The 26,458-nt window shown below is 39.8% G+C and overlaps 1 protein-coding gene across 20 annotated transcripts in view; it reads left to right on the top strand.

Annotated features, from left to right (window-relative positions):
- rims1b (regulating synaptic membrane exocytosis 1b) overlaps positions 1-26,458 on the top strand; it is a 105,340-nt gene that overhangs the window by 13,344 nt on the left and 65,538 nt on the right. For 12 of the 20 annotated variants that reach the window (XM_037543701.1, XM_037543695.1, XM_037543702.1 and 9 more), the window contains exons 2-4: positions 15,206-15,419; positions 21,220-21,231; positions 22,350-22,370. In XM_037543701.1, the coding sequence (XP_037399598.1) occupies positions 15,206-15,419; positions 21,220-21,231; positions 22,350-22,370 (247 nt within the window). Of the gene's footprint in view, positions 1-12,637; positions 12,810-15,205; positions 15,420-21,219; positions 21,232-22,349; positions 22,371-26,458 lie in introns of those variants that run through there. The other 8 variants (XM_037543711.1, XM_037543699.1, XM_037543697.1 and 5 more) reach the window with 4 other exon arrangements.

Genomic DNA, 26,458 nt, shown 5'->3' with positions numbered 1-26,458 from the left:
TGCTGCAGAGGTTGAAGAAGTGGGAGGTCAGCCTGTCAGTGCTCAGACCATAAGCCGCACAATGCATCAACTCGGTCTGCATGGCCGTCATCCCAGAAGGAAGCCTCTTCTGAAGCTGACGTAAAAGAAAGCCCGCAAACACTTTGCTGAAGATGAGCAGTCCAAGAACATGTATTGCTGGAACCATGTCCTGTGGTCTGACAAGACCAACATAAACTTGTTTGGCTCAAATGGTGTCCAGCATGTGTGATTGCACCCTGGTGAGGAGTACCCAGACAACTGTCTCTTGCCTACAGTCAAGCATGGTGGTGGTAGCATCATGGTCTAGAGCTGCATGAGTGCTGCCGGCACTGGGGAGCTGTGGTTCATTGAGGGAAACATGAATTCCACCTTTCTGAAGCAGACCATGATCCCCTTCCTTTGGAAACTGAGCCGCATGGCAGTTTTCCAACACAATAACGACCCCAAACACACCTCCAAGATGACAGCTGCCTTGTTGAAGGTAAAGGTGATGGACTGGCCAAGTATGTCTCCAGACCTAAACCCAATTGAGCACCTGTGGGGCATCCTCAAGTGGAAGGAGGAGGAGCGCAAGGTGTCTAACATCCACCAGCTCTGTGATGTCAACATAGAGGAGTGGAAGAGGATTCCAGTAGCAACCTGTGCAGCTCTGGTGAATTCCATGCCCAAGAGGGTTCCGGCAGTGCTAGATATTAATGGTGGTCTTCACAAAATATTGAGCACAATTTGGACGTGTCCACTGTGAGGTGTACTCACTTGTGTTGGCAGGTATTTTGACATTAATGGCTGTATGTTGAGTTGTTTTCAGAGGACAGTAAATCTGTACTGTTATACAAGCTGTACACTGACTACTTTAAGTTGTATCCAATTTTCATTTCTATAGTGGAACCATTAAAAAATATCATAAAATATTTGCAGAAATGTGAGGGGTGTACTTATTTTTGTGAGATACTGTATAGATATATACAGTATCTCACAGAGAGAGCAAGAGAGCTGTTCAGTACTTGGCCTGTTTAGTACTTCACAGTATTAAAATTTAATGAACAGGCATTCTGCATTGGCCACCCAGGACTTGTTTTTCAATGTGTTTGTTGGACTGCTGGTCAGGATGAACTCCAGCTTGTTATTTGTTACATAGTGTGTGTGTGTGTGTGTGTGTGTGTTTGAATATATATATTTATATATATATATATATATATATATATATATATAGAGAGAGAGAGAGAGAGAGAGAGAGAGACAGAGAAACACTGGCAGTACAATGGTCAAAAGTGGTCAGTGACATTAAATATGTCACTGTCATAGTCTGCTGTAGTAGGTTGTGAAATCTCTGCCCTGACACTTCTGCCACAGTCAACTGTAAGTGCTGTTATTGGGAAATGGAAGCATCTAGAAGTAACAACAATTCAGCTGCGAAGCAGCAGACAACGCAAACTCACAGAGCTGGGCCACTGAGTGCTAAAGCATGTAGCTTATAAAATTGTCTGTCCTCTGTTGCATCACTCACTACAGAGATCCAAACTGCCTCAGCACAAAACATCAGCAACGTCAGCACAAAAACGGTACATCAGGAGATTCATGAAATGGGTCTCTATGGCTGAGCAGCTGCACACAAGCCCAAGATCGCTATATGCAATGCCAAATATCAGCTGGAGTGCTATAATGCATGCCGCCAGTGGGCTCTGGAACAGTGGAATTGTGTTCCTTTGGGTGATGAATTACACTTCACTACCAGGCAGTCTGATGGGTTTGGCAGATGCCTACTGGAATGCCATCTGTAAAGTTTGGTGGAGGAGGGATAATGGCCTGGGGCTGTTTTTACAAGGTTTGGGCTCAGCCAAAAGGCCACATTTACACAACAGGTAAAAGTGGCCCGAATCAGATTTTCTCACCAAATCCAGTTTGTTGGCTGTTCACGTTATCTTTTATATGTGATCTGTATGTGACATTAGTCTGAACAGATCAGCTCCTAAACCGACCCACATGCACAGAAGAACAATACTTCACGAGGCGGCTCATCCAGATGTAAACAGTCATGACAGCCAGAGAACGGCAGTCACTCCCAGAACTGTCAGTTTCGTCTTCGCCAGCATCGCAGTTATTCGGCCACGGCCTCTTCTTTGGTTTGTGTTTCTTCCTCGGATTCTTTAAACTGTTCTCTGATGCTGCAGCCTTGGACTCCTCTGGCCACGTTCAGCCGTTTTGTTCAAAATGAGCCTCAGCAGCGTGCGGTTATGATGAATATCGAGTTGGACTGATGTAAAAGTCGCATGAATTCCGATCTGGCTGTTCAGACTGAGTCGCACTGCCACATATCGGATATGTATCGAATTTCAGTACAACGTATGAAAGCATCTCAAATCGGAATTGAAAATGTCCGATTTTGGCTGTTCACTCTGCCACACAAAATGACAAATTTGTGTCACATATGAGGAAAATGGATGGAGTTCAAATCAGTGCCTCACGTTCTTTTGACCAAACGGGCACAAATTCTAACAGACACAGGCTAAAATCTTGTTGAAATCCTACCAGAAGTGGAGGCTGTTATAGTCACATAGAGGTGGGCAGTCCATATTAATGGAACAGGGTGTACTACACGCTAATATAGTCTGAAGGTCTGATGCCCACATACTTTAGGCCATGTAGGGTATATACAGTGCATACAGAACATATTATTATGTTCAGATAAAGTATGAAAACAAATGTATGTATGAATAGAAGACAAGTCTTCAGCATGAAAAAGCGACTTCAGAGCTAAACCGGAAGGCAGGGAACAGGCAACCTGCTATAAAAATTTAGAGTGAAAGAGAGAGAGAGGGTAGGTATAGAGTCCATTACAAAAAGCACTCTAGTCTATAAATACATAAATCGGTGCGCATCAACAGCAGGCAACCACAAGAACAAACACCATCAACAGCAGAGTATTAGGCTGAGTTTATGAGATAACTATAGCGATCTCACTTCACCTTCATGTATGGAGCTGTGTGTATGTGCACATGGGAGTTTAGTGTGAGGGAGGCTGCAATTCCCTCACACAGGAATAGGAATAGTCTAACAACAAAAATCAAATGTACGCCGTTTCTCCTCTTAGCCCTAATGTTCGGTGTCTGATGTTTGCTCCCTTAGTTTTACACTAAAGCTATGAAGCTAATGTAGCTAACAAGTTATGGAAGCTTACAGCCCAGCATGGACAACAGTACAGACAAAATTCAGGCTTTGCGATGGCTTCTATTGGTGTTTTGAGCTATACAGAGTACCTTTGTTCATTTTTATAGATAGCAGTATATTATACAGCGTCAGAAAGCACATAAGTAAGTGTATTACTTGTGGAATATAAGCTTACATTACTTGATAGCTGCATTAGCCTCATAACTCCAGCGCAATATAACTTTAACTTCAGACACCAAACTTGTCTTTGCCGATCGACTAAATTTCATATGCAAATGTTTGGGTGCCCTGGTTAAATGACATGCTTTGTTGATTTTTTGAGAGAAAACAAGTTACACATCATCCACAGAGAACATACTTCTGCACATTTGAATACATAGTTACTGTTTATTTGCTGAATTTAAAATATATGGCACATTTTATACTTTATGGATTTTAGTTTTTGCAATATGTTGGAAAACATAAGAATGTTCTGTGTAGAGGGTCTGTTCACTTATTTTCATTTGGAAAATCAACAGAACATGCAAGTCGACAGAGGATGTTCAAACATTTGTATAAGGCTGTATTTTTGCTCAAACACACGTTTAAAAGTCTCTGTCTATGTCTCGCCCTCTCTTCCTCCAACTCTCAGTTCCTTTTGTCCATGTCCATCAAGACTGTTAAATACAAATGGTTGAAGGTTATAAAAATGAGTTGCTATAAATTGCTGTTTTTAAAAAAGGCCCATAATTCAATTGCTTGTTCTTGAAACATACATATTTGTTTCACTGTAGATTCTCAGTAATATATTAAGCAAGAGGGCCCTGGGTTCGATTCCCGGCCAGGTGACCAGGGTCCTTTCTGTGTGGACTTTGCATGTTCTCCCCGTGTCTGCGTTGGTTTCCTCCCACAGTCCAAAGATCGTGCAGTCAGGCCAGTTGGCCTCTAGGTGTAAGTGTGTATATTTCTGTTTGATTTTATATATCTGTCTGTCTGCCCTGCGATGGATTGGCGACCTGTCCAGGATGTTTGCCGCCCCCGCCCAATGACTGCTGGGACAGGCCCCATGACCTACAAGGATAAAGCGGCTATATGTGTTATACGTTAGTCTGTAGCCCAGCATTGTATCCCTCACCCTCATCAGTTTTGCAGAATTCATTATTTTACATGCTCTCTCACTACAATACCCAGTACACATTGCACTAATATGTCATACACCCATTGGAACCCCCCCATGATCATCAGAAGAGGGTCTTCCTAGCCTTTAAAATCTCTCAGGTCTGTCGTGGCATCACTGTAGGAGGCACGTAAACATGTTTAGAGCAGATGTAGCATTGGTCATTTTTGGTGTTCTACCAGAGTACCCCTTTTACATTTTACTGCACAATGAAGTGTTCTATAGATGGTCAAGAGAAAGAAATACAGAGAGAGAGAGAGAGAGAGAGAGTGTGAGAGATTGAGAGAGAAAGATTGTCTAGGGACTCCCGTATCCACTAATCTTCTCCAGAGGTCGTTTATCTTTGTGGTGGCTCTTCTCTCCACTCTGTCTATCTGTATCACTCCATCTCTCCATTTCCTTACTTCTTCTTTCTCCCTCTCTATAGAACACATCATCTCCCTCCTGTTCATAGACACTGCTCTTACTGGGATAAGAATAGATGCTGATCGATATTCTTCTGGTCTTCGTCCAGCACCTATTCTTTCTCTTCCTCCTATAAAGAAAAAGGCGTATAAGGTTGCTTTCAGAGGAACAGCTTTTGTCACTGAATGTTGTTTATTGTTCAAAGAAAAGACCCACACCATTGTTTATTTAACCTCTCCATGCATGTGTTCTTTCCTAGCGACTGTTGCAAGGTTAGACAAGCTTTACTTATTGCTGGCAGTTAATTTGGTATATTCACTACGTAATGTTGACTGTACTATTACTGTACTATTGAGCTGGACTTTGTTGTGGCTATTTAAAGCAACAACATCTGTGATTATGGTAAGCTTGTCCAACCTAGCAACAGCTGCTATGAATTAATGCATTTATGGGTGGAGCATGAATAGGCCGATTCATTGATTTTGTGTCTCAAATTTGTAGATGTTATGGCAAGTCAGAATTGCCTGTTTTCAGAAATCATATAGCATTTGCCTTTCCTTTATGGCTTAGATTACATCAGATGAGAAACTCCATGAATTGTTATTTTACATGAAGAAGCCACTTTGATCAATATGGGTTTAAAAGTATTGGATATCAGCCCCATTCTATTATAGTGTTGATTATTATGAGTCATTTTGACATATTTCCCTCACTTACCTGTGGTAGAAGTCAATGGGCTGAATTCTAGAATAGAACAGACGTTTGAAATGTGAGACTATATGACATAAATCTGAAACTGTACAATGCAGGTCCTGAGTCTTATTCTGTGTCTTAAAAGCTGTTCTCTTCAGGTTTTATCTAACTTTTAAACAGTGCTGCAAAACAGTGAAAAAGACCAGTTACATTCCCTCTACCAAAGATTTTCTGTTTTTCAGCCAACACTTAACTGGAAAGGTATTAACACAGATTCTTCCCTGTTGGAAACTAGTCCCGTCTCTGATGTACAGCATAATTTAGAATGAATAACTGCTCATTGGCTTTTATTATAACTGAGTTTTGGCTCATTACAGCATTGCACTGAGTGATGGGGGAAGAGGGAGGACCATCCTGCCTACCCAGAGAGAGCAGAGCCAGTGATGGTCCTGGCTATGCCATCACTGTGCATTTCCCAATGATTTGGCCTTTGGTTGATGACACTAAATAAATGCACAAATTCAAGAAATATCTGATTTATTCTGAAATACCACTAAACAGCGGTGTACCAATACACCTTTTTTCCCTTTCTGATACCTGATGTTCAAGTATCTGCTGATACAGATTACAGTACTAACATATCTGCTTCATAGTTGTTCTGTGTGCATCCTGTACACTGATGCTTACATCTGTGATGCTGCTGGAGTTCAATAAATATTATAGTCATTATGCTTTCAGTTGCAGCTGTTGAGCCTCGGATCTGTCATTTTCACTGAAGCACCAGGCCGCAAGACCATGCAGCTGCCTATTGCAGTGGACCACCATAGGTGGTATTAGAGAAAGCACTAGTGCAGCTAGCAGGCCACCAGACCATATATCTCTCTATTCTCTCCCTCGATTACAATCTGGACCAACATTAACTCAGACTGCAACTAACTACAGAGCAAGAGGTGAGAGATTACTGAAAGAAGCCTAACTTGGCCATTAAGGTGAAGGGGACAACGTTAGCTTGTTTGTACATGGCATTATCTGCTCTGCTGATACTGATGCAGCATTTAATCCCAGTATTGGCACCTGTACTGATACGGTATTGGTGCAACATTATCACTAGTAGGTAGTGAGAGAAACAACAAAGGAGGGGAAAAAAGCCCAGAAGAGTCACACCCTTCCGAGGCGTCAGCCAAGAAGCAGCTGACAGGACAGAAATAGCCCCTCCTCTCCACACATTCCTCCTCTCTTCACTTCCCCATCCATCCATCCTCCATCTCCCCATCGATCTCTCACTCGCTCTTTCACTGCCAGTGTATTCATAGGGTGATAATTACCAGCCAGGCTGAGAGAGAGAGAGAGAGAGGGGGAGGATACCTTGTCTGAAAGAAGTGAGAGAAGAGTAATAGAGTGGCTACAGGAAGGAAGGAAAGAAAAAGAAATAATGGGGTTTCCCCCTTTTAGCCCTGCATTCACGAAGCATCTTACAAGAAGAGTTTTAACAGAGGCCAGATTGTCCACTTTACGGATCTTCACTGTGATCTCCACAATGACCAGCAACAAGAACTACCAAAATGAAAAGGATCAATTTTGATTTTAGGTCCAAGTTGACTTTAAATCCATTTGTATTGTTGGTGTGGTTTTATGTACAAAAAAACATTTTAATTCCTACATAATTTATGTATTTTCCATAATTTAGTTAAAGAATAACTGAAATTTGGGGGAAGTGCCATGTCCGAATCCCTTGCACCTAAAGTCTAATGCCCTTAATCTTCCATCTCTACCTTCTTTTTTCATTGAAATTTTCACAATCCCCACCACCTCCTTAACTTTCAGACACAGCTGTTGTTTTTTTCTCACGTCATGAGATCTTATAACTCTGCTACACACTTACTGCACTTCTTATCACTTCAGTATGAATGGATTGTGACCTGACAGCCACAATAAATTCAAAACTGTCTTTTGTTGTGAATTTGAAGAGGAAGCTCACATCCTACATATGTCCGCTAATGACATTTCTGTGGTTTTAAGGAACTGAAAATAATGTGAAATAATTCATTAATTTTCCAACCCTCTTTATCCCAGATTAAACATGCCCCTTTACAACTGATAAGTAAATTACATCGGTTTTGATTTTGATTGCCTGCCCTGCATTGCTCCTCTTTATAAATCAGTACAGGCTGAAACATTCCTTATAACTTTAGCGTGAATGGGCTAAACTGCTGTAGTCCAAACAAGTATGTATAAATGTGTTGGTTTTTGTGACATCACAGAAACGGTGAATTCCAAATGGGCTATTATGCAGCAGTTTCCATATATGGGCTGTACATTTTGATGCTTTAACAATGTTTACATACTACACTGGGGTTGGCAACCCCAATGTTAAGAAGAGCCATTTTGTCAACAAAATTTACTGAAGTTACATTTCACCTTTTTGGTTGTAAATATGCCTCAGTATGTACTAACATACATAGGCTTAAAATATAATATAAATATAGCGCAGACTTACTTTGCTCTGCTTTAAGCTTCAGCTCAGCTATAGCCGCTGTTCTCACATTTCCATCAGGAAACTAAAAATATCTCTTTAACATCTGACCTTTTACGAGGTTGGTCAGCTTCTTATTTGCCAGCTTCTTGTTTTGCCAGCTTTTCCTGTTTCACCTTAAACATTTCCTGGGGCATCAGAGTGTAGTTAAATATGTAGCTAACTGTTGCACCATTTAAGGTGAACCTTAAACAAGATGCTGGTGAATTAGAAGCTGACATTAGCTTCGTGACTTTCTATTGTTTGACAGTTTCTTGTTGCAGATTAAATGTATCAGGAAACCAGCTGGAATGACTATAAATGCAAATAAGTCCATTTATCTCCAAATTAGTGATGTCTGTCTTAACTCTTTCTCTTCACCTTTTCGTTTGCTACTAGCTGGTGAGATTGTTGAATGTGTTGCTATGTGACCACCAGTCTGCACACCAACCTTCAGGGTTAAAGGGTAAAAAAGCAGTTATATGTATAACTTCAGCATTTAAGGCCATTTATTGTTAAAACTGTGTAGAATGATCAACAGAAATCAACAAATTTTACTGCAAATGAGAATTATTTCATTTTGGCCTAAACGTGTAATTCTGCCGTAGAGCCGCAACAGGACGGTAAAAGAGCCACATGTTGCCGACCCCTGTAGTACACCAAACTGTCTTATTTCTTAATGCAGAACATTGAGAAAAGGTTGGTTTTGTGTGATATGGGCCTCTTAATTGTAAATACTTTTCTCTGAATGAGAGCTGACATATGAATCAAGTGGTAGAATCATTATTGCAAGCTATGTACTTGATTTACGCTTCTAGGGAAAAACACCTTCATTAGGTATTCATTAGGTAGGCATTCTTCAAACCTCAAAAAGCTTCTTCACACTCATGCATCTCATTTACTATCCATTGAAAGGCTTTTGAGGGAACCCAAATAGTTTTTTCTATTCCATCGTTCCCAACAACCCAGCATTTTTGAGCACCGCATCCATCCAGCACCGCATAAGCAGCTCTTTCCATTTAATCAAAAAGTCACAGTCTAAACACAAACAAACTCGGTTGTGTCGTTGTATTTTTAGTCTGCATTTGGGCGTCCCAATGAGGCGGATTTCTTCCTGGCAGAATGAGGGCATCCCCATGTTCTTCTCCAACCCCACGAGACCATCCACATCACATGACCCTGACTCAGACAAAGAAAAAGAACACTTAAAGTTCTCCGAGGTTTCCGCAGTTCTTAAAAAAAAAAGAAAAGAAAGAGAACAGACAAGAGGCGTGAGTCTTCTTGCGTCCCAAGTGGCCCAGCACCTCTGCTTTTTCATCTGTTCTCCAGGAGGTTCAGTGAAGAAGTGTTGGAGTTTGCTGTTCTCTTGCAGCTCAGCAAGGCACATCACTATTTTCAGAAACTTGGTTGAAGTAACCCTTTTACACAGGTTCAATGGCAGATGTTTGGGTTCCTCTTCTTTAATGTGCTCTTTTTAAAGGCAAAAAGGTTATATGGATCATTGTACCTTATTGGTTCAAAATCTTAGTTATTTTAGATTTTGGCACAAATTTACTTCAAAACAAAGGGATATAATTGCTCAGTATATGGTCACCAAGAGGGACAGAGATGCAGGGGCATGACTAAAATAAGGCTCCACCTATAGATGAAAAAAAACTCTTTCTGTGTCAGTAGTGACATGGAAATGTGGGGAAGCATTTTTTAAAATAACATTTTTATTTAAAAAATTAAGTCTAAACTTTAAAAGAAATAAGAAAAAGCAAAAGAGTTTGAAATACAGTACCCTATAAATTATGATTTTTATATATAGCTCATTAGTATCTCAGTTAATGCCTTGGGTTTGTCTGAATATGTAATTGTTTTTTTTTTTTTAGAGTCATTATTTAACTGTGTAGACTTGCAACATTTGAGGTGTCCTAAAATTCACACTTCTCTCTTTTTATGGACGAATCAACCAGCTGCAGTTGGTTTTGATTCAGCTCTCTCTCTCTCTCTCTCTCTCTCTCTCTCTCTCTCTCTCTCTCTCTCTCTTTTGCCCTCTCTTTCTTTCTCTTTCTCTCTCTCTCTCTCTTTCTTTCACCCTCTCTCTTTCTTTCTCTTTCTCTCTCTCTCTCTTTCTTTCACCCTCTCTCTTTCTTTCTCTTTCTCTCTCTCTCGCTCTCTTTCTTTCTCTTTCTCTCTTTCGTTCTCTCTCTCTCTCCCCTCTGTCTCTCTGATCCTGCACGTCTGCTATTCTCAACTGCCGAAATAGAGCACAGCCTCGTTTTTACAGGAAGAAGAGAGCTGCCATAGTGGTGTTTCCATGACGACTGTTGCCCGGCTCTCTTGCTACCATGACAGCTGTTCCCATGGCGAGAGGACTGACCCTAGAGCCCTAGAGCTCTGTCTTCTCTCAAACTCCACACACCTCTCACAGGTCAAAGATCATTTCCGGGAAGTAATACAGCCACTGCATACCAATTGTAGACTTAATACTAATCTGAAATGCTTTTTGGAGTATGTTTTGTGTTTCTGGGGGGTCATATATTGGTATCTTTTAGTATCTCTACAGAGTTTGCCAGACAGCATGCACTGTAAATACTGTTAAGTAGGAACCAGGCCATAAAATTGTGATATAAGACATACTGACAAAACTCTATGCTGTACATTCTTCTAACACTCTATGATATTCCTAAAAGAGAAATAACTGTAGAACCTCTAAGACAGTTTGCATTTTGTGTGTGTAATAACTGCATGCAACGTGTGGATAAAATTTTGTAACATGGGTTGAGTTTCACAACCCTTCCTCAAGCGGATGAATCAAATGATTGCAAGTGTGTTGAAAGAGTATTCAAAAAGAACTCATGTGTTCCAATGATGTAAGTGAAGTTTAATAATGCTTTCGCCAGGCACTAAAGTTTTATCAAACTTTGACCAAGTATATACACTCACCAGCCACTATATTAGGTACACCTTGCTAGTAAAAGGTTGGACCTCCTTTTGTCTTCAGAACTGCCTTAATTCTTCATGGCATACTTTCAAGAAGGTGTTGGAAACGTTCCTCAGAGATTTTGGTTGGTTATTTGAGTTACGGTTGCCTTTCTATCGTCTCAAACTAGTCTGCCCATTCTCCTCTGACTTCTCACATCAACAAGGCATTTTCATCCACACGACTGCCACTCACTGGATATTTCCTCTTTTTCGGACCGTTCTCTGTAAACCCTAGAGATGGTTGTGCGTGAAAATCCCAGCAGATCAGCAGTTTCTGAAATACTCAGACCAGCCCGTCTGGCACCAACAACCACGCCACGTTCAAAGTCACTTAAATCCCCTTTCTTCTCCATTCTGATGCTCGGTCTGCACTACAGTAAGTTGTCTTGGCCACCTCTACATGCCTACATGCATTGAGTTGGGGCCATGTGATTGGCTGATTAGCTATTTGTGTTAACAAGCAACTGAACAGGTACCTAATAAAGTGGCAGTTAAGTAAAGTGTGTTTGTGTGTGTGTGTGTGTGTGTGTGTGTGTGTGTATGTAAAATGTGTTGGAACATAGTGCAAACATATGGGAGACTTGGGAGAGGTTGGCCCTTTTTAGCACTGTTCTATGAAGGCTACTCGTTTGGATTTCACGATGCTTAATGAATCGTTCTCCTAAGGCTGCTTTCTGAAAAGACTGTTAATGTGAACGATAGAAGTTGAAAAGCAGACGGTTCATTTGTAATAAATGTCTTTTACTGGCTTTTTAAAACTACTTATAGTAGAATTTGCATAACTCTGTACCGTTAGCACTAGGTATATGGTCTTTGCATTCTTACAAACAGACAGATTTTGGATTATCTATCATTATACATTTTAGAAAGCTGATACCTAAACTAATTTCAGTTTGTACAAGCTTTTGGAATGCAGTTTATATGAACTTACATTGGAACATAAATCTTCAGATGGAGTTGCAGATGCAGTGGTTTCATCTGCTGACATTTCTCTTGAACTGTCTTCAGGTCAGATTAATGCAGTTACAGAGCATGACGGATATTCCACTAGCATCCTCAAAAACTGCCAGAATGTAGGCTGCAATTCTCAGCCATATTCAAACCATTCTTCTGACTGTATTAGCCTTTAATTATGCAACTGTCTAGAAATGTCCACTCAGTCTACAGCCTAACTTTGGGAATGTAGCTATGGTGTTGAACACTATTGTCCCACAATGCAATGTAAAGCTGAGTAGCATATGCAGAGTATGATGCCTATCAGAAATGTCAATATGTGACTGTGCATACCTGGTTGTGTTGGTGTGTAGTTTCAGTTTTGACACAGCAAGTGTCTACTGACCTTTTGTGTTTCACGTGTAGGTTATCAGCTAAAAAATGCTAGCATAGCCAACAGGGAATTGAATCCAGCAGCAAGCAGTGAGCAAGATTTCATACATTTAGCCTACAACGTCTGCTGCTTTGCCACTCTCATTTTAGACATCATCTTAGACAGCATCTCAAAGAGGTCCATTCTCGAAATGATTTGGGACAGGCCACTCGAGTCATTGGGGCTCATAGACTCATTAGCCATCGTCATTGGCACCCCACGCTCAAGGTTCCACGTCATGGTTTAATCCCCTCTGCGTAACACCATCTTTCAGGCCCAGGCTGCCAAAGTCACTTCCAGGCTCCAGCTACCTGGGGCCACAGTCTGCTGCCTCTTCCCTCAGGAGAAGCTTCAGATTCAAGGAGAGACGGCAGTGGACGCTTGCTAAGGAGATGGAAGAGTGTAAAAACAGCTCTGGTAGTGCATCTCAGTGGAATTCGGATTTAGAAATGTTTGCTTTGGTCTTCTGGGAATTCTAACAAGTCACCAGAGAATATGGCAGTGCGCTACAAAGAGAGGTGAACTGTTCAGATTTGCCTTCATAGCTGTGCATGTCATGGATATGAATAACTGGAACTCATTGTGTGAAGGGTATAACAATGTAACAATGAATTACTTTGACTTTTTGTTATCAAAAATGTGCCTCTTTTATGAAGTCAGTCTTACCTTGTTGCTCAGATAACATCAATGTAGGTTTTTGTTGTTCAGGTTTGAACAGAACATGGTTGCTACGGCAAAAAGGAACGAGAAAATACTTGTCATTTGTTATTGAGACTCAGCTGTGCCATCACAGTTGAGACAGTTATTAATCACACAACAAAAACGCTTATGTTGAATTAACACCTACAGTGCTGAATGAGCTTTTACAGTGTTCATTTGTATCCAGCTAGAATTTGTAGGGCTTTTGGATTCCAGGACTGCTGATTTTGCTGGGTTGGACTGCTAACAGATTTGCCTCATACTTTAATTATTCATGTCAATCATGTGTCTTTTTGGAACGATGGTCCAAAATTTTGCTTCGGCAATTCCCTTCAGTAATGTTTGTATCTTAGCGTGATCATTAGATGCGCTAGCTGCTCCATCAATGTCAAGAACAACTATGCTAATACAGCGATCCTCTGAGGAATGTTTTCTAGAATATGGTCTCATCTTATTTTTAGCAGACAACAAGCTTCTTTGGCGACTCATTGATGGTTTATTTCCTTCTTGGAGAAAGTACAGATCATTTTAATCTATTGAATGTTTTTGGTTCAGCTTGGTTTGCTTTTAGTGTGTAAGGTCTATGTGGGGTGTTATTTGCTTGTGGTCCTGCTGAAGTTGAACTCTCCTGAACTGAAGTAAAAATTGCCAAAAGTGTATATATATATATACGACTAAGTCCTTCAAATATGTCTCCAAAACTACTTTTGGCAATTTTTCAATAAAGTGCCATTATTAAGTTAACTGATACTTTTTTGATCTCACAACCGGGGAAATTCCACCTCTGCATTTAACCCATGCGTGAAGTGAAACACCACATACACACTAGTGAACACACACACTAGGGGGAAGTGAGCACACTTGCCCGGAGCGGTGGGCAGCCCTATCCACGGCCCCCGAGGAGCAGTTGGGGGTTAGGTGTCTTGATCAAGGACACCTCAGTCATGGACTGTCGGCCCTGGGGATCGAACCGGCAACCTTCCGGTCACAGGGCCAGATCCCTAACCTCCAGCCCATGACTGCCCCAAATCTTGGGGAGAGCAGCGAGAACCATCAAATACTTTATATTTGCAAATGCTGAATTAAAATAAGTACTCCTTTTTTAGCCTTTCCTAGAACTAGGCCTTAATTTGGTACCATAAATGTAAAAAATCAGTCAGAAATGAGGAAAAAAACATTTCTACTAGCACCTCTATGGGATCCTAATAGTAAGTAACACCAGAGATAAAAAGGAGGAAACCTGTAACTGGTTGGAAAGTAAATAGGAAAGCTTGTAACGCTGAACAAGGCGTCTTGGTTAAGTTGCAAGCAGGAAAAACCCCATTTTGTTGTGGAAATATGTGCAATAGCCAGAACAAGCTGAAATGTTTTTTGTGTGTTATTTGAATCAAACACTACAAACCATGAATTCCTTTTTTCTGAGTTTGTTAGTGATTGCAAGTGTATATTTTAAACTTTAATGTGGCTTTTAGTTTTAGTTTTATAAACTTTCTCTCCATTTAAAGGAATAGGAGTCTGGTCTTCCAATAACTGCCCAATCGCATTGCCGAGATGGCCGCTAACTTTTTCTTAAGGACTTTACATGAACATTTTTGTCCTAGATTAAATCATTCAAGCCATTAGAAGACAGTAACATATATTTTACTTTAGTGGTTTTGCAGTGACTCTTTCAGTAAAGATTCCTGACATAGAGTTGCCACCACTATTTTACATTTCTAACGTCTGACTGAAACGTTGCGATGCTACCGCAACTATTCACATTAAGTAAAGTTTTTAGGACTTTCAGAAGGCGTAGAGTGATTTTTTTTTCACAAAAGTGGTCCTACCTGTTGAGTTGTGGGACTGGTTGATTCCACTGTCAGTTTCCAATTATGTTGGTGGTTAATCTGACACGTTTGGGCTTCAGTTCAATGGGAGAGCCCCCCAATGCCCACAGGGAAAGTATATTCTGACTGGATAATGTTCTGTTGTGCATTTCAAGAGTTTAAACCTTTTGTTTCCAACTAAAACAACAAGCATAATACCTAAATGAACAAACAATTACAGACATGTAGTTTCTTATTTCACTGACATTATTAGGCCTAGAAGTTTCTGAGGATTCCCCAGTGCTTAAAATGTGGTTTTGCTGGCGTGGCTTCCCGTTTTTTCTGATGGGTGGGTGGTTGGACTGTTGTAAAATCTTCTTGTAAATTCTTCGTTTCTCTCTTTCTCTCAGAACACTTCATCAGCAGTTCGAGAGCTATAAGGAGCAAGTGAGGCGGATTGGGGCAGAGACCAAACGCCAGCAGACCATCCACAAGGACGACGCCCCCACCTGCGGGATCTGCCGCAAGACCAAGTTTGCTGATGGCTGTGGCCACATCTGCTCCTACTGCCAGACCAAATTCTGCGCCCGCTGTGGTGGGAGGGTGTCTCTACGCTCCAACAATGTGAGAAAAAGCTGTTACACCTACTTTTTTCTACTTTCTTTCCACAACCTTATGGTACCAATACCATTGATCTATCCATCCACCCATTCCTTCATTCATTCATTCACCCATTTATTCATTCAATCTGTTGTTTGCTTGTGCAGTCATGCACTCACTTGCTTGTATTGATGTCTGGCTTACCATGAGTGATCAAATAACTTCACGTTTCGAACCACTAAGCTACAGACTTACCACAATGGTGCCAAATGTGCAACAATGGGTTCTTTGAGCGATGCCATAGAAGAACCGCTTTAAGAACCTTGTTTGAGAAAGAGGTCTGAGATCTGTTTAAAGGTTTAAAGACCCTTCCTATATCAGTTCTTCCTAGAACGCATCCATTATGTGCACTCACTTACACCACTCTAAAGCAGTGGTTGGCAAACTTGTCCCGAGGGACCCTCAGATGGTCCAGATTTTTGCTCTAACCTAACTTGCAGCATATAGGGATAGAGCAAAAATGTGGACTGTCTGGAGGTCCTTGAGGACTGGTTTGAGAACTACTAATCTAAGGAACTATATAGTGAAAGATTTTCAAGGAGCCAAATGTGGTACTTCTATGACATCCCTCTAAAGAACCCTTTTCAGCACCTTTATTTTAAAGGTTGTACATGATTTTGTTTGTAGCTTCAGTCATGGCAGTTTGTGCAGGGCAGAACACTCTTAAAATAAATAATAATAATAATCTGTTAGACAGATTTTGAATTGCAGAATATGAGATATATACAGTTGTAGGAAGAAGTTTGAGCACCCCTGGTCAAATTATGTGTTCTCTCTAGAGAAGACCCCCCTGGCAAATTTTACTGCACAATTACTGTTTATTTGCTGAATAGAATAAAAAACAAACAAACAGAAAATGTTACCTGTGCAAAAGTTATGGCACTTTTTTTTGTATGTTCTTTTTTCCCCCTAATATGTTACTCAGCAAATAAATATTTAAATTTCAGCCCTGTAGAGGATATGTTTTATATATTATATAAAGTCTATATTTAGGTTTCTTTTCTTACAAGCTCAACAAACCTTTGCATATGACTGTATATACTTATGTATTTTATGAGTCAGTGGTGATTAAAGAAAGATAAATCCAGCTTTTATTACCATATAGGGAGAGCAGTTGTTCTCAGTTGCATTCATGGGTAATATTAACATCCTATTAAAATCCTCAGGGTCAGGACATTGGCCAAGCATCATATGATATATGATAACAACCACAAATAAAAAACACTATATATATATATATATATATATGTGTGTGTGTGTGTGTGTGTGTGTGTGTGTGTGTGTGTGTGTGTGTGTATAACAGTCCCAAAAGAACCCGTAGGCAGATATTAGCCAGCACTTCTGTCCATTCACTGCTGCCTTTGCCTTTACATCAATAGAGCATTGACTGGGGTGGGTTCCAGCATCGCTGCATGGGGCGGAGTATTTTCGGCTCCTGCCTCAGCCTGCTGTCTTTAAAAAAAGAGCAACCTTCCCCCAAATCCATCCTACATTACTTACCTGACAATGGATTGCTCTCTCTGAGCATGCTGTGCTCCAATCTGCCCTGCTTCCGTCCCACCCAGTGGGTATTGCCCCCTGTGGTCACACCCTGTATAACGTACGTTCTTCAATGACGGAGCATTGACCCATCTGTTCTAATGTGCTTGAATAGGTACAATACAAGAAGACAGTCTAGTTAATGCTTAGAAGTCTACAGTTATTATCATCATTTGCTATGCTATTCAAATGCAGTTGTTCAGATAATCTGTTACACTGTTAGCTATATAAAGAATAATATTTACATTTGATTTGCATTCTATATCATCAGATTTCAGTACACACTACAGACTTAATTCCATTTTTATATGGCATAAAACTACAAAAATGTGCGAAACATTGCACCATGCTCATGTCAGTGATAATTTGGGTGAGTTTCAATTTTCAAATTTTCAAGCAGTTATGAAATTTCAAAAAATTAGATATTATGAAATATGATGTTTGATAAACAATTCAAGAAACATTCTCTTTAAAAGTTATACATTCCTATATTTAAAAGCTTTGTGATGTGTGAATTTTCCGTCACAGGGCAATGCAGAGCCAGCAGATAGCACAAAGCACAGCTATAGCACATAGGAAGCATTGCAGAAAAGTGCAGATAAACAATAAACTCAAGCTCATTTTACACTGTACAATAATTTTACACGGTCACAATCTAGCTTTCAAGATAAAAGTTTGACGAGAAATAACAGACGCTTAGCATTTGACTTTATCTTGAAGACTTTAGATGGGTTGCTTTTCTTGATGTAAATATTAAGCCACATCTCACCTGTGTTGGCTTTTTTGTGGTCCGCTTCTGGATTTAGTTTAAGTAGTAGAGAGTAGGAGAGCTCAGAGACAGTGAGCAGTGCTGGACATGACCGGCAGCATGCATCAGCGACAGTTTGTGCAGTAAAACAACAGTTTTGATTTTTGGGCATCGCTCACCATCCACCCAACATGGGGAGGGGGGTTTGAATACTTTTCAAACAATGCCTTATACATTTTGAATTTCGAATTTAAATGGCCATCCCTGCTGATAACCTTGACATCTAACCATCCATTCACATTAACAGGCGACAGAGTGACAGGCAACCAGTCATCTCCTGTGGCAGTACACGTGATTCAGTGATACTCCAGCAGGGTGACGTGATAAATTGAGATTTTCACAACTTCATGCAAATTAAGTATGATGTGGTGAATGGACAATCCAAATGATTGGCTCAAACAAATTCCTCAGACGACTCATAGACACAGGGGTCAGACATTCCCGGCCCCTACTCTCTAAACCTTTTGTTCCTATGAATTTTTGTTCCTTTTCCCAAAAGTATTGCCCAAAAAATGGAAGACAACTTTATAAACTTGTAATCTTATATCTGTGGTTCATATTTTAACAATACATACAGTATACACTCAAAAACCATGAACCTGGCTCTTGTATGTGATAAGAAAACACAATATAAAGTTAATATTATTTGAACTCCACATTTTTAAAAATATTATTATGATGAATTATATTATAATATTATAATGAAATATTATTATACTCGGTATTAAGTCAGTCAAAGTCAACAAAGTTGATTAATGCTTTTCCAGGTCTCATGGGATTACTGTTTTAAGTTAGCTGAACTTTTTGATGATTTCATGTATTTAAATGGGATCTTTGAGTTTGAAATTTAGTTCCATTTGTTGCCATTAGCAGCTGTTGAGATTGGCACAGGAGGCAGGACTTTTTTTGGCTCTTAGGTCCATCTGTTTGCGTATTAGACATGTCATTACTCTTGTTTACTCACTGTTGTCTTTCAGTCCTGGCTATCTTCCACCGAGTACTAATATTCTATACTTTGGTTAATGGCCTAGCCTTGTTATTGATGCTATGTTACAATATTCCATAAACCACTCTGAATTGCTTTATTTCCCTATTAACATTTAAACCCTTGAATGGCCAGGGCCTGTGGCTGGCCCTAAGTCCCTGTAGTTACTGAAAAATAAGCTTTAGTATGTAATAAACCTGGGATTTTAAGGGTTTAATTATGAAGATTTTTATAAATAGTGGAATTGTCCTCTAATTAATTTACGCATGGATGTTATTTCTCACCTGCAGTTCTCTGCTTCTCCTGTAGGAGGCATTACATATACAATCACAGCAACATCAGTCATTTTCACTGCTGACCTCTTTACACAGATATTATCTAACTATATATATATATATATATATATATATATATATATATATATATATATGAGGACACTTGTAGCTTCAGCAGCATGAGGATCAGAAGGATTCAGCTGGTTCATGACGCCGTCCACTAACAGCCATTCAACTAACAGCCATTCAACTTGCCTTTCATTCTTCTTTTGTCCTTTTTTCGTGGACCAAATTCTCATTTTTTTTACATGTATACACACTTACAAAGATGGTTCTTCAAGGGTTCTTTAGTAAAGAAATGGTTCTATATACAACCATGAACATTCATGACTAAAGTGTTCTTTGCATCATTAACGGGTCCTTCAGATTGATGAAGAAAATATTTTGTATGGTTCTTTAAAGAACCTTTTTAGAAAGGGTTCTATAGAGCACCAAACATCTTCTGTTGTTACAAGCATGACATTATAACAATAGAAGGACATTTTGGTGCTATATAGAACCCTTTCTAAAAAGGTTCTATGTAAAACTGTCCACAGCATATTCTCCATCAATCTGAAGAATCTGTTAATGATGCAAAGAACCATTTAATCGTGCAAATTGGCTTTACTAAAGAACCCTTGAAGAACCATCTTTTTTAAGAGTGTAGGGCATACATGTGCAGAACCTGAAGTATTGTTCTCATCTCCCATCCATAACATACACGTTTCCTGTTGGATGATATATATATATATGAAATCACTCGTTCTTTTTGCTCCCTGGATTATAAATAATGAAAGGAATACTCCAATGTTTTCAACCTAATCTCTGTTGTATCTGTAGCATACAGATGATTACTATGGATGATAGTTTGAGATATTTAATTTTACTTAGTACAAGAACAGAAAATCCCATGAAACATTTGGCCATTGACTTCCATTAAAACAGTGTTTTAAGTCAACAGTCTTTTCTGTAATTTTTAAAGTATAGGAAAATTATTATCCGTGATAATCGAATGTACACTACAGATACAGTACTGTGCAAGAGTCCACCCTTCAATTGTTTAATTTCCCCAAATTTTTCCATTTTTCAGATGTTTAAAAAAAAACAGGAGTTTTATTAAAAGATACAAAGAAAATGTGGCTCATAACAAGCATGCAAGACTTGGTCCACACCAAAACTGTCCCAATTGGATAAACAGCGCTTAAAGCTTTCATCTTTGAGAGAGAGGAGAAAATCAAGCTCCGCTCTTTATTCAGATCTGAAAACGTCCACAGGAGCTTCTGTGGAAATAGTAAAAATGCAAATCAAACAAAGAAGCTGTTGATGTTCAAAACATAATGGACTGACCACCCCAGAGTCCAGACCTCAACATCACTGAAGGTGTTTGGGATTGTTGGGTTGTGAGAAGCAGAAAATGCAGCCAACTTCTAAGACTGAACTTTGGAGGTGTAAAAACTATACCTGCAGATTTCTCTGAAGAACTGTAAGCGAGTCTCCTGAAAGGAGTGGAATTTAATAATAAAGGTACAGAGTGGACACACAGAATATTGAAAAAATGATTTTATATTTAGTTATTGAGGGTTCTGTATAATTCCTGTCGTTCTGGTAATGAATGAAAGGGTGGTCTCTGACTTTTGCACAGCGCTTTATGGCAGATACTTTCAGCTGACAGCTGAAAAACACTGGAGTATTCTTTTAACAGTGTTGATGCTTTAATATCAAGTGCACTCCAACGTAGGACACTAGAGTTTGATTTAGAACACAACCCGTTGTCACACTTGCTGAATGTGTCTGTTTTAGCATACAGAAGGAAGGCACTTTTTTCCTCCACTAACACTTCCTCCTCCTTCTCTTCCTCCTCTCCCTGCCCTGCCTTCCCCTCCTTCTCGGTCTCTCTCTATCTCTCTCTATCTCTCTCTTTCTTCTTCTCTCTCTCTCTCTCTCTCTCTCTCTCTCTCTCTCACACACACACACACACACACAATGCCTCTATTTCTCACCATTTATTTTCGATTTCCAATTTCACACTTTCTTTCCCTCCCTCTCCCCTTTTTCCTCACCTCCTCCTCCTCTTTGCGTGTCTTTCACTCCTCTGCTTCCTGGACTGCATGGCTCAAGGAGGATAAAGTGGTTAGCATTTTTATGTTTCTTCTCTTTTGTGTGATATGATTGTTGTGTGGCTTTGAGAGGAACTGAGTTGTATCTGTGTTTGCTCTCAATATGTTTGCAAGTCTGTGTGCTAATATCTACGCAGCTACACTTGGATTAAGATATGAAATATTTTTGTTTATGTGAGCGGTTAACAACAGCTGACACAGTAAGGGAATATTGGTACAGCATTGTTGCCTGATATTGATTTGACCAAATCATGGCTATTATAATAAAGGTGAATCACAAATAGCTCCGCCCACAAGACACATTACAGTGTTTATCATTTATTGATTTATTATTATTATAACAATGCAAATAATAAAAATCTAACTTATCTTATCTTTTTTTTCACAAAATGCAAAAGTCGGAGACTCTTCATTTATTACATTTTCAGTCATAACAGCCATTAAGTACAAGTTATTAATTTTTCCATCAATATTTCTGAGGAGGTCAGATATTAGATAAGGAAGGAGAAAGTCAAACAATGATAAAAATAAAGAAAATGGGAAACATAACAACCGCAATAATCAGAGAAACAGCACTTGAAGCTTTCATCTTTGAGCAATGTTCCCGCTTCAGTGTAGCTGTCAGGAAGCCGTCTTTGAATGTGTTTGGGATTGTTTGGATTGTGGGAAGCAGAAAATGTAACCAGAATGTAACCAGCAGAAAATGAACTTTATAGGTATGGAAAATTATCCCTGCAGATTTCTCTGCAAAACTCAAAACAAGCCTCCAGGGAAGAATAGAAGCTGTAAAAAAAAGAAAAAGAGTGGAAAAATGTATATTTAGTTTACTTTAGTAATGTTTTGATATTACGTAACAGAAAATTACCCTGTGACTAAAAAGTCTGTATTTAATGATCGTTTTGACTGCATGTTAAATAAATGAAGGATGGTTTCTGAAGGCACAGTACTGTGTACTACTATATATTAAATTAATACAATTATTATTATTATTATTATTATTATTATTGTCCAGAGACTAATTTTGTAAATATTGTGATGTAAATTACACTTCATATCGCCCACCCTTAGGCTCAATCACTTGTTCTTTATGACTAATTTTGCTCCTGTTGTTTATCTCTTGCTCCTGCAAAGTGTCTCATAGGGAAGGACAGGGTAAGGAATTCTGGGTATTGTAGTTTTTGCATGGGGCACAGATACCTTCCTCACTACAGTCAGAATCACACAGAGCTAGCATGTGTCAGCTGACCGAGTGCCCCTCCCCCTCCTTGTGGCTGTACAGCTGTTCCAGGCTTACCACGGAGATGTGGCAGCATTGCTATAGGGACTGCCACACAGGGAGTGGGTGATGGGCATGGGGTGGCATTAGGATTGGTCTGAATATCGGTGTTGTCACAAACAGTTGGTTGCACTTTAGTTGAACGGACTCTGAACCTGAATACAGGTTAGACACAGGAGAGAGGAACAATGCTTTTATAAGGCACTGAACATGCTTATCAATGGTTAATATTTAATGACGTCCCTTTCAAATAAAGTGCCACCAACGGAACATGAATGTGCATGTTTGCTGCACTTGCCTGTGCCCTGGGACTGCAACGGGCATGCCACAGAGGTCAAGGGGTCAGCGGTTCTGGCACAGAACATATGTGGGATAGAGAGAGTCCCTGTTTTTTCAGTGCAAGTGATCACACGTGAGAACTTACCCTGCATTCCGATGGGCACTTGCGACTCTTTATGCGCGTTTTTGCACCTGTGCTGTTCTGAATGTGTTTTTCTTTCTGTGTCTTATATATCCAGCATCTGTGGTTTTGTTGTAAGTTTGTTATGTAGGCGTGTGTGTGTGTGTGTGTGTTTATGGTCAGCAATGGGTCCTGTTCACATTTTCAGCTTGCCACTTTCATGATTTCTGAAGCAGGTACGATTGTGTGCAATGTGTGCAACATGTGTTGAAGTGAAAGTAAATTAACACATCTACTGTGAGCAAATTTTGAGATTTAAATGACATTTTTCCTGTTTTCTCCACAATTTGGTTATGTCTAATTTCACACACAATCACACGATGCAGCCAACGATGGGAGAGTAAAGGCAAGCACCTCTTCTTCTGAGACACCTGAAGAGCCACATCTTTTCAAACTGCCACTAATGCAATGTGATGGGACAGCTCGACATGCTTGGAGAACGCTACCTGCCCATTCTGTTACATAATAGTCACCTGCATTGGCTAGCATCATGCTGAGTAATGCGGGAAAATGGAGGACTGTCCTACCCACCAATAGAGAGTAAGGCCAATTATGCTTTCATGGACACCCGGCCATGGATGGCTATGGCATTGCTGGGGATCTAACTCATGATCTCCCAATAATAAAGTCAACACTTAGATGGTGTGCTACTTGGGAGCCCACAAATAACTTTTGTATAGCCTGCATTTGTTTTACAATTAACAAAGAACGAGTAATTATGTATTAAAATGTGCAGTGATCTCTGTAGAGCACGTGTTACATTATTTTAACTTACAAAATCAACAAAACATCATGTCACCTGAATTCATGTTAAGTGTAGCTTTCTGAATTGATGAAATACTAGTGGTGAAGCCTCTGGGCCTTTAGGCCTTCAGAGAAAAAATCTGCCAATTATGCTTTCATTTCTAAGACGTGGGACCAATTATGTGAGAAAAAATTCCACTCCAGGTCTTCAATCTCCCTAGCGGACTTAACCGGACGGGCAGACCTACTGGAGACTGAATTGTCGCCCCCCTGTAGCAGTAAAGAGAGAGCTGGTGGCATATAATGAGACTGAATGCCGTCCCCGTAGGGACCCTTGATTTGGATTATGTTTTTTTTTTTTTTTTTTTTTTTGAGAGAGTTATAATAAAATTGGACCAGTGCCACCCTGACCTGAATTTGTCCATGAGCTCGTGTCGTCCCTCTTGACAACGCCCCACAGTTGATATGTGTGTAACAAGCTTCACATGTCTGGGTTTTAGCCATAACAGCCCAAAAATCATGTAAATTATTGTTAAAATTGTGCTAACATACTATTATAATCCTGTAGGGAAGCCAGCAGAAATGAGCTTTACTATACAGGGGCTTTTTTTTTTTTGAGACATTTGAGGTTCTGGAGGTCTGCATAGGACTGTGCTTTCAGTCCCATACCCACCCGCTCCTGCAGAAAATATGAATCATTTTACCCACTCCTGCAGCCAACTAAAATGTTTTAACCTGCTCCCACCTGCACAGTTCCTTCAAGGAGAACGGACATCCAGTATTTGACATAGTCTATTCACAAATACGTTATTCTCTGTGGAAAAACACAGTAGTCGAGGTCATCAGACTTACTGTGAAGTAACTGCTTCATTTATTCCCAGTAAACTCAAAGCAAGAATGATCTCCAGCTCACGACTTCTCACGTTTAGATTTAGTTCAATAAGGTTAGGTGATCACTCTATTTAGCCTGTTTATAATTATAAGATTTATAATTTTGCACGTTTTTCCTTTATGCGTGCTTCGTCCTTTTCCCACCTGCTTCCACACACAACACTGAAAATTAGTCCCACGCCACAAGATATTGTGCTAGGTCCAGTGGAAATCCCACAGGAATACAGGCCTCTTGGCATAGCTCTAATAATCACAGTTTGCCAAAGTAAAGTAGCGTGTTTGGCGGTTTTTGTGTAGAGTTTTAACCCCTGGGGGGACAAAGAATGCTTGACTGTACAATTTGTTTCGGCTAAACTGCAAATGTAGTTTCTTGCTTTCAGAGACCACCCAGAAATTTGAAAGGGGCCTATATGGTTACTTTGAGTGGTGAAGGAAATGTTGGGTTTGCCATCCTTTCCAATCATCTAGCTTTAAAAGCTGCATGCTAACCTTAGCTGTAATTAATCATTCAGTAAAGTTAGCTACACTCTGACTTGATATCTTTCTCCTTCTGAGTTTGAGCTGAAGCAAGCAGCGGGGTTCCCAATTAGTGTTCTTGTTGTCAGAGAGCTAGCCATCTAGAGATGATTAATCACCACCGCTATTGCGTAGCGTTTAGCCTGTACTTGAACTACATGTGCCACATCTATTCATGGCAGCATTAGCGAGAAGTCTTTACTGGCTAGCGTGCAGGTGATATCAGGGGCAGTACCCTGGTGGCTCATTAGTGTAAAAATATGGGGCTCCGTCTCCTTTGTTAGTCACCTTTTAGTGCTAAATTACAGCTGCTTAGCTTAAAATTCGGTTGTCAGAGGAATAGAATTAGAGCTCACCCGTTAACCGTGGTGTGGTTAGGACCTCCATTTATCCAGTCTTGTTTGCAGCATAAACGCTGACACAGGCAGTATTGGCCCTAAACATTAAGCGTTCCACTCTCCCTCCTCCTGCCTGCCTTAGATTCAAGATAGATGAAGCAGGACTGTAAGAGTGAGAGCCCATCATGAGGGGAAAAACTCCAGAATGATAACAGCTAGCCAGAAACATGAGCTGTTAAAGCAAGGATGTTGATGCTAGTCAAACGGGTTTGAGGCGTTTTTTCACCTGGAGACTGAAAGATGTGTTTGTTGGTTATTCAGAGCTTTAGTATGATTGTAATACAGCATATTTGTGCTGTTAGGAGCTTTTTCTAGACTACAGTGCCCAAAGCTATAGACATGCTAACTTTGAGGTAATACACAAGTTATTATTACTTTCTTACAAATTAGAGATGGCATATCAGAATTGATGCGTGTTGGAATCAGGTTGATGTTAGTAGAAAATGCTAAAAACAATTAACTCAAACTCAATAGCACACATTGTATGATGGCATGTATTTCTTTCTGTGGGGCAGCAGAGTGTTTGAGCAGTTTGAGCATGTTAGCCTGTCAGGGATGCACCTGCATAAATTTCATGCTGTTTTGGCCTGGTGCCGGTGATGCATACCAGCATCCAAACCCAATTCATGCTGATTTTGCTGGTGACCAGCTAGGCTGGTCTATGTTGTTTTTTCTAGCAGGGTTAAAAGCATCAACAAATGTATAGATCTAAACAATATTTACAAAAAAAAAAAAAATGATGTCTGCACTACTGTGCTACAATACCTGCATTTTATTAATTTTACTGCATTTGTCACAGTATAAATAGGAATGCTGGTTAAACTTTATTTGCATGGTCCATTTTAGATACTTTGTAGATGCTCAGTCTGTTTTTCAGTAACATTTAACTAAATATCTATTATATTTGTCATGTATCATATCTATCTAATCATAACCATAATGCTATTGATAATCA

This window comes from Pygocentrus nattereri, chromosome 12, assembly GCF_015220715.1.
Source record: "Pygocentrus nattereri isolate fPygNat1 chromosome 12, fPygNat1.pri, whole genome shotgun sequence".
NCBI lineage: Eukaryota > Metazoa > Chordata > Actinopteri > Characiformes > Serrasalmidae > Pygocentrus > Pygocentrus nattereri.
This window is presented reverse-complemented; position numbering and strand designations above follow the sequence as displayed.